General features: G+C 37.4%; 1 protein-coding gene across 4 annotated transcripts in view; it reads right to left on the bottom strand.

Moving 5' to 3' along the window:
- Positions 1–12,690, bottom strand: part of osbpl10a (oxysterol binding protein-like 10a) — a 40,761-nt gene that overhangs the window by 8,029 nt on the left and 20,042 nt on the right. For 3 of the 4 annotated variants that reach the window (XM_082186517.1, XM_082186519.1, XM_082186520.1), the window contains exons 5-8: positions 6,724–6,915; positions 4,645–4,837; positions 1,030–1,160; positions 422–568 (exon numbers count right to left, since the gene is read on the bottom strand). In XM_082186517.1, the coding sequence (XP_082042643.1) occupies positions 422–568; positions 1,030–1,160; positions 4,645–4,837; positions 6,724–6,915 (663 nt within the window). The remainder of the gene's footprint in view (positions 1–421; positions 569–1,029; positions 1,161–4,644; positions 4,838–6,723; positions 6,916–12,690) is intronic. The other variant, XM_082186518.1, reaches the window with a different exon arrangement.

The following is a 12,690-nucleotide window of genomic DNA, read 5'->3' as shown; positions in this document are numbered from 1 at the left end:
TGTAATCAAAATTATTCAACCCCCATTGCAAATCAGGTTTATTGGCAAAATTTGCAGGCTTTGAAACAAAAGTAATTGAAATGTTTCAAGTGGTTTCCCCAAATTCAACTGAAAATGCAACTTTTAATGACTTCTGCAGTCTCAAAATTATTCAACCCCCTGTACAGAATCTGCAAAACAGGTGTTGTCTCACTAATCAAGGGCTTCATTAGTAGCAACAGGTGTGCTTGAGCTAGAACACATGAAAGACTGGCTAGGTTTGTTAAGTGTCACGGTTGACTGCATGTTAGAAATATGGCTAAGTCAAAAGAATGGTCCAAAAAGTTAAGAGAAGATACCAGTACAACCTGCACAAAGCACACAGAGAGTAATGAAACGCTAATGTAATCTGATCCTCGTGTGTTGTGTGCGTCATCCGCACCCGTGTGAGGTCCATGCCGAGTTTGAGCTGAGACAGCAGATGCAGAATAACACTCCTCTGGTCCTCCAGCACTCCCAGATCTTCTTCAGAGTTACTGTCTGAATCCATCACCTCTTCCTCAGGAGGAATCAGCTTCATCCCCTCCTGCTGCAAACACACAGTCAAGAAGCTACAAAAGCTTTCCATTTCAGATAAATGCTGTTCTTTTGAACTTTCTATTCATCAAAGAATCCTGAAATAAAAACGCAAATAACTGTTTTCAACATTGATAATAATGAGAAAAGCTTCTTGAGCAGCAAATCATCATATTAGAATGATTTCTGAAGGATCATGTGACACTGAAGACTGGAGTAATGATGCTGAAAATTCAGCTTTGATCACAGGAGTAAATTACACTTTACTATATATTCACATAGAAAACAGCTGTTTTAAAGTGTAATAATATTTCACATTACAGTTTTTTTTGTTTTGTTTTTTATCAAATAAATGCAGCCTTGGTGAGCAGAAGAGACTTCTTTTAAAAACATAAAAAATCTTACCGATCCAAAACGTTTGACTGGTAGTGTATATGCATTATCCACGATGTCTCAGACGGTGCGTGGTCTCACCTCAGTGTTGAGCTGCAGGTTCTTCTTCTTGAGGGAGGGCGAGGGCTCAGTGGAGCTCAGGGTAGCAGCACCACCGTTCCTCAGGCCTTCTTCTGAGGGCGACTTCGGGAAGGTCCATACAGGAACATTAACTGCAGGAATGAAGAGCACATGACCAGCGGTCAGCAGATACACATCACGCTTAAACTCAAAACCAGAGCAATTAGTGACCTGAGTCCGTCAGCGCTGATGCTGAAAAGACCAGCGGAAACCAAACCTAATTTAGCTGGAACTGCATGACCAGTGGAAACCAGCAAACACCTTATAGCCAGCTTTTTTTCAGCAGGGGAAGGAATCACATCACTTTCAATACAAACATGTGCTGCTGTTTTAACCTCCACATGAAAAGCATGTATTAGCAATACCAACATCTATTTATTTTTAGATTAATTTTATATTAATTCAACACTTCGGAGGGTCTGGCAGCCGTTCTGTGTGTTGTGAAAAGATGTGTTAAGCTCTTGTACTGATGCACAAACATCTCATACATTGGTTTTAGGGCTGGATGAACTTGGCTTCTGCTCTCATAATATTTCTGATAACAGATGTCAAGTTTTCCTTACATTCAGACAGATTCAGCCATGTACAACTTATCACAGAACTGATATATATATGAGAAATAACTGTAACTGAGAATATAGTTTGTCTCTGTACTCACGTAGATTACTGAACTTTAAATTAATACATTAATATTACGTTTAAACATTTTATCCAAAGCAACTTTCATTGCATTCAAGGTACACGTTTGATCAGTTTTATAAATAAATAAAATTAAATAATTCATAAACAAATGATAAAAATAAATAAAGACAGTAAAGATGCATCAAAAAGAAAACAGAGCATCAAACTGGACCGATTCAATTTTCTTATATATAAAAGCAGAAAATAATGTAGGGCAAGACCCACTACATCAACACTAAATCTGACAGCATCAAGCATCACTTCAGATTTATTTTTAATTTCTCAAACTGCTGGGGGAAAAAATCCTCATACAGACCATGCAGAGAAACATCCATGCACACATGAGAACAGAATATGTGCAATGTCCTGACTGATCATTGTGATGAAAAGCAAACAGATCATGCAAGCAAAACACAAAATATGTATTTACCTGATTGGCGTTTCCCTCGTTTGGATCTGCAGGCCCCGCCCCATTCATAGCCCCGCCCCTTTTCGAGACACGCCCATTCACAATCCCCTGTCAGAGCCCCGCCCCCTCATTACATATAGCTAGCCCCTAATAGACCTCAGTCAGAGATCAAAGGTGTCATCTGAATTTTAATTCATTTCTGTAACATCAGAAACATTCAGAGCGATCAGTTTAGGATTCAGTCCATCCAGTATATACCAATTGTGTCTCTCCAAACACAAGAAACAGAACCTGAGATCTGAAGATCAGAAATAATAAACATACAATATTCAGACCAGGAACAGAGTCATTCAGCTCTCAAGTGTTTATCCTCAAACGTGTCCATTCATATCAAGGAGTTCTCGTGAATCAACATTAAAAAAAAGATCAAACATAAAACAAAATCAAATATAAAGTCACGGCGATTGATCTTGAGGCCCAGAGTGAAGCACCTGAGTCCGTGTCAGGGTTTTACTGGATCCACTGTGTCGTCGAGTTTTCAGGCACCTGTGTGTTTCTTTGGCATGTGGTTCATCATCCAGCATTGAAAACAACAGGAAACAGATTCCAAACACTCATACTGAATCATGCATTAAAGGGACAGTTCACACAAAAGTGAAAATTAGCCCGTGATTTACTCTCCCTCAAGTCATCATAGGTGTTTATGACATTCTTCTTTCAGACGAATACAATCAGTTATATTAAAAAATGACCTGACTCTAGATGCACTTTTATGATGGATAGATGCACTTTTATGATGGATATATGCACTTTTATGATGGATATATGCACTTTTATGATGGATGGATGCACTTTTATGATGGATAGATGCACATTTATGATGGATAGATGCACTTTTATGATGGATAGATGCACATTTATGATGGATAGATGCACTTTTATGATGGATGGATGCACTTTTATGATGGATGGATGCACTTTTATGATGGATGGATGCACTTTTATGATGGATATATGCACTTTTTATGATGGATATATGCACTTTTATGATGGATGGATGCACTTTTATGATGGATAGATGCACTTTTATGATGGATGGATGCACTTTTATGATGGATGGATGCACTTTTATGATGGAGAGATGCACTTTTATGATGGATGGATGCACTTTTATGATGGATAGATTGCACTTTTATGATGGTTAGATGCACTTTTATGATGGATAGATGCACTTTTATGATGGATGGATGCACTTTTATGATGGATGGATGCACTTTTATGATGGATAGATGCACTTTTATGATGGATAGATGCACTTTTATGATGGATATATGCACTTTTATGATGGATATATGCACTTTTATGATGGATGGATGCACTTTTATGATGGATAGATGCACTTTTATGATGGATAGATGCACATTTATGATGGATAGATGTACTTTTATGATGGATGGATGCACTTTTATGATGGATGGATGCACTTTTATGATGGATGGATGCACTTTTATGATGGATATATGCACTTTTATGATGGATATATGCACTTTTATGATGGATGGATGCACTTTTATGATGGATAGATGCACTTTTATGATGGATGGATGCACTTTTATGATGGATGGATGCACTTTTATGATGGAGAGATGCACTTTTATGATGGATGGATGCACTTTTATGATGGATAGATTGCACTTTTATGATGGATAGATGCACTTTTATGATGGATAGATGCACTTTTATGATGGATGGATGCACTTTTATGATGGATATATGCACTTTTATGATGGATGGATGCACTTTTATGATGGAGAGATGCACTTTTATGATGGATGGATGCACTTTTATGATGGATATATGCACTTTTATGATGGATGGATGCACTTTTATGATGGAGAGATGCACTTTTATGATGGATGGATGCACTTTTATGATGGATAGATTGCACTTTTATGATGAATAGAAGCACTTTTATGATGGAGAGATACACTTTTATGATGGATATATGCACTAGATGCACTTTTATGATAGATGCACTTTTATGATGGAGAGATGCTCTTTTATGGACTTCAAAACAGAAACAGCCATTCACTGCCATTATTAAGCTTGGAAGAGCCAGGACATTTTTTAATATAACTCCGACTGTATTCGTCTGAAGGAAGAATGTCATATACACCTAGGATGGCTTCAGGGTGAGTAAATCATGGGCTAATTTAAATTTTTGGGTGAACTATCCCTTTAAGAACGGTTTCATCTGTGATCAGCACAAATACAAATGACACAATCAGGCACAGAACTGAACGAACAAATGAAGAACCAAAATACAGATGAACTCACACAGACACCGAACATGCAAACAGCCCTTCAGCAGCATTTATTGCACACGTTTATCTGCAAGCGTTCCGTTATATACGGACAGGGGCCGCAGTGGACCTCGGCCGGGTCTTTGGCCGGTTCAGTCTGTCGGGCGTCCGTGTCGGACTCACCGCGGTTGTGACCCGGCTGAGCGCTGCGCGAGTGTAATATAGTCAGGCATTCTCCCAGACAGCTCAGTGTGGCGGCAGACGTGGCCTTCAGAAGCAGCAGGTCCTGATCCAGACAGGACAGGGATCCTCCCGCCGGAAGAGACTCGATGGACTGGACCAGACTCTTCTGCTGACCCTCGGCCTGGGACATGACCTGAGGAAACCAGGAAAGCAGGTTTTAACCGAGGTTGACCAGCAGGTGGCGCCGTTCAGCACTGACTAACCAGGTGTTACACTGGTAAAAACATCACAGCAAACTGTCAAGTGTTCGCTGTCACTACAGTCATTTACTTTACAGCTGAATTGTGTCATAATTGATTAACTTTGTGACACTGACATTTATATAAATACACTAACATTGCAAGAAATTAATACTTTTATTCATCAAGGACACATTAAATTGATCAAAAGTGACAGTAAAGACATTTATAATGTTACAAAAGATTATATTTCAAATAAATGCAGTTCTTTTGTATCAGTTTCCACACAAATATGAAACTGTTTTCAACACTGATAATAATCATAAATGTTTCTTGATCGTCAAATCATCATATTAGAATGATTTGTGAAGGATCATGTGACACTGAAGACTGGAGTAATGAAGCTGAAAATTCAGCTTTGATTAGATTGTAATAATATTTCACTGTTTATACTGTGTTTTTGATCATGTACAATAGTTACATGAAATTAAAATTGGTGCCTTAGTGTCTTACTGCATTCTTGGCACGTTATTATAAAGAATAAATGTGTTTATCTTCATAATCTTTCCTCAAACTTCCTCCACCTCCGAATGACTTTCCTTTATTTATGATGAAATCGAGGGCATGAATGTTGAACTGAAGTCACTGGATGATGGTGTGTGTGTGTGTGTGTGTGTGTGTGTGTGTGTGTGTGTGTGTGTGTGTGTGTGTGTGAGTGTGTCTGTGTGAGTGTGTGTGTGAGTGTGTGTGTGTGTGTGTGTGTGTGTGTGTGTGTGTGTGTGTGTGTGTGTGTGTGTGTGTGTGTGTGTGTGTGTGTCTGTGTGTGTGTGTGTGTGTGTGTGTGTGTGTGTGTGTGTGTGTGTGTGTGTGTGTGTGTGTCTGTGTCTGTGTCTGTGTGTGTGTGTGTGTGTGTGTGTGTGTGTGTGTGTCTGTGTCTGTGTCTGTGTGTGTGTGTGTGTGTGTGTGTGTGTGTGTGTGTGTGTGTGTGTGTGTGTGTGTGTGATCTGACAGACGAGGTAATAATGTTTCAGCTGACGCAGGACTTTAATTCACTGAATGATGTTCTGGCACAGAAATGAAACCCGACGGCTCAGAACTGAGGAGAAACATCTCTGCCGTGCATTTCTATTAAATGAAGGAGATGTTTCAGGAGAAAGTGTGTGTTAAAACGCAGTGAACAGGAGGTGTGCTAGTTACATTTATGCATTAGGTAGATGCATTTATTATTTAAGTGATTTACATTAATAAATGCATACCCTAAATTCAAGGTAAGTCTCTTCGGATAAAAGCATCTGCCACATACATAAATGTAAGAAACTCATAAACGGTGTAAATGTAGCGTTTAATAATGCTTTTAATATTCAGTATGAGTTACCGTAAACATGTATCATGCAACATACGGTGTATATGAGAAACATTAGATGATATTAATGAGAAATGTTTAAAAAGCATATACATTTGATTTTTGTGGATTATGGGAAATTAATCGTTTAATTAACTCATAATTTCCTAGAACGCCATTTAATGTTGAAATTTATTATTTATTATAAAGACTTTAAAAAAAATGTGGGGTGATTTTTTTTGTGCTATATGAAAATTTTTAAATCTGATTTGATGGTTAATAGTTTTGACACCACTGAATCAGTTCAGAAAGAAATGCATTTCTATTTTTCAATAATATTAATTTAATACATTTAATTGTTCTTAATGATAATGAACCATACTACATTAAAATATGTTTTGTCTCACTACTGGTCTAATTAAAATGTCATTAAATGTGTGTGTGTGTGTGTGTGTGTGTGTGTGTGTGTGTGTGTGTGTGTGTGTGTGTGTGTCTGACCTCTTTGACCTCCAGCAGGCGCTCTGGATACTGGTGTTTGGCTCGGCGTGCGGCCGCTGGAGACTTGTGGTGTGTGACGGTGACGATGTTGCTCTGGGGTCCGAGATGAGGAAGACTCCTCTGAGACGCAGGAGAGGAAGAGGGAGGAAGAAGAGAGAAGCTGCGCGTGCGACTCGAGGAACCCGACGAACCCTGTCACCCACAGAGAGAGAGAGAGAGAGAGAGAGAGAGAGAGAGACAGAGAGAGAGAGAGACAGAGAGAGGGAGAGAGAGAGAGAGAGAGAGAGAGAGAGAGAGAGAGACAGAGGGAGAGAGAGAGAGAGAGAGAGAGAGAGAGAGAGAGAGAGAGAGAGAGAGAGAGAGGGAGAGGGAGAGAGAGAGAGAGAGAGAGAGAGAGAGAGAGAGAGAGAGAGAGAGGGAGGGAGAGGGAGAGGGAGATAGAAAGAGTCAATTAAAATCCTATTAAAATCAATTAGAATCAATTAAAATCCTAGATTTGACTAATTTTACAAAAATTGCTGCCAAACTGTTACAAACATTTTGCTCAATTTTTTCTTTTCTTGTGGTATAAATCGGCATTTTTGTCTGACCTAACAAGAAATGTAACAATTGACACAGATGACAAAGTTTTTTCTAGTGGTCGACCGATATATCGCCAAGGCCGATATATCGGCCGATATTTGGCACTTTTAAAATATCGGCATTGGCCGATACGTTTTTCTGATTGGCCGATGTGTTGGAAGCGTGACTTTTATTTTGACAGCGCTCCGGACTTTTATTTTGAAACACCAGCGCCTGAGAAGAGAACGGCAGCGCCTGATCACACAGCGCTCACTCACATTCTCCGTCTTCATTAGTTTACGATCTCTGTCAGTCATATATCTAATACTTTGTTAGACAGAACTGGTAAACAAAGAAAGTAAATGGTGTGCGAAAAAGTAAAGTGTTGCTTTTATATTATTTGTTACAGAAAAGGCAAACAATCAGGCTAAAATACTTTCTCATTTATTGTCAACATTCAGCAAATGCGCATCTCCATCATTTAAACAAATCTCTGAATATCTAATAAACATTTAATTTCACAAACCTTGCAGATTTAATGGAATCCAGCTGTGATATCTTGTGAAGTGTGCATTTGTCGCCTGATAAACGTGTGACTGCGAGTGACGGTCGGTCCGTGAGAAGTGAGTGAATGCAAACAGAAGATCAGCTTCAGGAGACGCGATCGGAAAACTTTAAATCCTTCATTTTAAAATATGCTGTGCTATATCCAGGTGCCCACTGTGTCATATTCATATCGTTTTCACTGTGTGCTGTATGTAATATAAGCGTTTCCTTGTTTTTATTTGAAAAAATATGATTACCAATGCGCACAATATTACCAGAGTGCAATGTTACAGTGTTTACTTCCTTTTTATTCACATATTCATTATTTTTAAACAATTACTTTATTTGTGAAAAATACTGTAACAGGATTGCAGATTCAAGAAGTTGCCATCTAAAGTATAAGCATGTTTATTTTAAAGATTTGTTTTCTAATTTATTTAAAATGTATAAAATATTGATTAAAATAAATATAAAGTATAATAAAAATATCGGCTTTATATCGGCCATCCTGATCTCTAAGATCGGCATCGGCCATTAAAAAAACAATATCGGTCGACCACTAGTTTTTTCACATATACCCACAAATAAACACTTTCATTGAAAACACCACATCAAAAGAAGAAAAAAGTTTTTTCAAGTTATCAAATAAAGGGTTTAACCTCACACAGTGCATAAACGCATGATAAAATTACCCTTCCAATTGCGCAAACTGAAATTGCGAATTGAAAATACGCCCAATGGAAACACGTTAATTTCGCAAAAACTCCCATTTATCGCAAAAAGGTTTTTACGCTCGCATAAGGAGGTTTTTCAGGCAATTCGAAAAATAAATATTTCGCAAAACTGCAATGGAGTTTTTGCGCATTTACAGGTCACCTGACGTAGATGACGCGGTGTGTTTGGACAGAATATGAGACGGAGTTCTTTATTAAATTCATAATAGACAGAAGAATTACAGGAAGACTGGATTCTAAACCTCAAAGAAATGCCACAATCAAGACCTCGAAGCAGAAATGAGGGAGAAACACCCAGAAACACCTCATATGTGCTGCTCACAAGAGTCTTTCCTTACCATTAATGATTGGATAAGTCTCCTTTGATTAATAATAATTGGCCAGTGTGGTGGCTGAGATGCATAAACCTACAAACGTCCGTTACTATGATTTTTGGAATGACTTATCGCGAGAGGAACAAATGAAGTTTTAGTCGCATAACATCGGTTAATGGAAATTATTGCCTATTGCCGTCATTTCGCAATAGTTTTCTGTCGACATTTAGAAAATCGCAAGAGTTTTGCGCAAATCTGTAATGGAAACGCGCCTAGAGAGACACGATTCACACACTCACAACAACAGAATCACAGACACAAAAAGTTTTGTTTTGTAATATGTCTATATAGTTTTTATTTATTTTTAACTCAGTTTTAGATGTTTATTTTAGTACATCAAGTTGACAAATAAATCGGGGTTATAACTAAAACTAAATCCATACAATTATTTTTGTTACTTGAAATAAAACAAATGTTAACTGAAATTATATATATTTTTAAAAGAATCCAATAAAATATCAATAAAAATGTTTATGATAAAATAACACTGGATGAAATGAATTGTAACTATCTGAGGACTGAACATCATAACTATCTGAGGATTGAACCTCATAACTATCTGAGGACTGAACATCATAACTATCTGAGGATTGAACATCATAACTATCTGAGGACTGAACATCATAACTATCTGAGGATTGAACATCATAACTATCTGAGGATTGAACATCATAACTATCTGAGGACTGAACATCATAACTATCTGAGGACTGAACATCATAACTATCTGAGGATTGAACATCATAACTATCTGAGGACTGAACATCATAACTATCTGAGGACTGAACATCATAACTATCTGAGGACTGAACATCATAACTATCTGAGGATTGAACATCATAACTATCTGAGGACTGAACATCATAACTATCTGAGGACTGAACATCATAACTATCTGAGGACTGAACATCATAACTATCTGAGGATTGAACATCATAACTATCTGAGGATTGAACATCATAACTATCTGAGGACTGAACATCATAACTATCTGAGGACTGAACATCATAACTATCTGAGGACTGAACATCATAACTATCTGAGGACTGAACATCATAACTATCTGAGGACTGAACATCATAACTATCTGAGGACTGAACATCATAACTATCTGAGGATTGAACATCATAACTATCTGAGGACTGAACATCATAACTATCTGAGGATTGAACATCATAACTATCTGAGGACTGAACATCATAACTATCTGAGGATTGAACATCATAACTATCTGAGGACTGAACATCATAACTATCTGAGGATTGAACATCATAACTATCTGAGGACTGAACATCATAACTATCTGAGGATTGAACATCATAACTATCTGAGGACTGAACATCATAACTATCTGAGGACTGAACATCATAACTATCTGAGGATTGAACATCATAACTATCTGAGGACTGAACATCATAACTATCTGAGGATTGAACATCATAACTATCTGAGGACTGAACATCATAACTATCTGAGGATTGAACATCATAACTATCTGAGGACTGAACATCATAACTATCTGAGGATTGAACATCATAACTATCTGAGGATTGAACATCATAACTATCTGAGGATTGAACATCATAACTATCTGAGGACTGAACATCATAACTATCTGAGGACTGAACATCATAACTATCTGAGGACTGAACATCATAACTATCTGAGGACTGAACATCATAACTATCTGAGGATTGAACATCATAACTATCTGAGGACTGAACATCATAACTATCTGAGGACTGAACATCATAACTATCTGAGGACTGAACATCATAACTATCTGAGGACTGAACATCATAACTATCTGAGGACTGAACATCATAACTATCTGAGGACTGAACATCATAACTATCTGAGGATTGAACATCATAACTATCTGAGGACTGAACATCATAACTATCTGAGGATTGAACATCATAACTATCTGAGGACTGAACATCATAACTATCTGAGGATTGAACATCATAACTATCTGAGGACTGAACATCATAACTATCTGAGGATTGAACATCATAACTATCTGAGGACTGAACATCATAACTATCTGAGGATTGAACATCATAACTATCTGAGGACTGAACATCATAACTATCTGAGGACTGAACATCATAACTATCTGAGGATTGAACATCATAACTATCTGAGGACTGAACATCATAACTATCTGAGGATTGAACATCATAACTATCTGAGGACTGAACATCATAACTATCTGAGGATTGAACATCATAACTATCTGAGGACTGAACATCATAACTATCTGAGGATTGAACATCATAACTATCTGAGGATTGAACATCATAACTATCTGAGGATTGAACATCATAACTATCTGAGGACTGAACATCATAACTATCTGAGGATTGAACATCATAACTATCTGAGGACTGAACATCATAACTATCTGAGGACTGAACATCATAACTATCTGAGGACTGAACATCATAACTATCTGAGGATTGAACATCATAACTATCTGAGGACTGAACATCATAACTATCTGAGGATTGAACATCATAACTATCTGAGGATTGAACATCATAACTATCTGAGGACTCAACATCATAACTATCTGAGGATTGAACATCATAACTATCTGAGGACTGAACATCATAACTATCTGAGGATTGAACATCATAACTATCTGAGGACTGAACATCATAACTATCTGAGGATTGAACATCATAACTATCTGAGGATTGAACATCATAACTATCTGAGGATTGAACATCATAACTATCTGAGGATTGAACATCATAACTATCTGAGGACTCAACATCATAACTATCTGAGGACTGAACATCATAACTATCTGAGGACTGAACATCATAACTATCTGAGGACTGAACATCATAACTATCTGAGGATTGAACATCATAACTATCTGAGGACTGAACATCATAACTATCTGAGGATTGAACATCATAACTATCTGAGGATTGAACATCATAACTATCTGAGGACTCAACATCATAACTATCTGAGGATTGAACATCATAACTATCTGAGGACTGAACATCATAACTATCTGAGGATTGAACATCATAACTATCTGAGGACTCAACATCATAACTATCTGAGGATTGAACATCATAACTATCTGAGGACTCAACATCATAACTATCTGAGGACTCAACATCATAACTATCTGAGGATTGAACATCATAACTATCTGAGGATTGAACATCATAACTATCTGAGGACTCAACATCATAACTATCTGAGGACTGAACATCATAACTATCTGAGGACTGAACATCATAACTATCTGAGGACTGAACATCATAACTATCTGAGGACTGAACATCATAACTATCTGAGGATTGAACATCATAACTATCTGAGGACTGAACATCATAACTATCTGAGGATTGAACATCATAACTATCTGAGGACTGAACATCATAACTATCTGAGGATTGAACATCATAACTATCTGAGGACTGAACATCATAACTATCTGAGGATTGAACATCATAACTATCTGAGGACTGAACATCATAACTATCTGAGGATTGAACATCATAACTATCTGAGGACTGAACATCATAACTATCTGAGGACTGAACATCATAACTATCTGAGGATTGAACATCATAACTATCTGAGGACTGAACATCATAACTATCTGAGGATTGAACATCATAACTATCTGAGGACTGAACATCATAACTATCTGAGGATTGAACATCATAACTATCTGAGGACTGAACATCATAACTATCTGAGGATTGAACATCATAACTATC

This window comes from Leuciscus leuciscus (assembly GCF_965113295.1).
Source record: "Leuciscus leuciscus genome assembly, chromosome: 12".
In the NCBI taxonomy this organism is placed as follows: Eukaryota; Metazoa; Chordata; class Actinopteri; order Cypriniformes; family Leuciscidae; genus Leuciscus; species Leuciscus leuciscus.
This window is presented reverse-complemented; position numbering and strand designations above follow the sequence as displayed.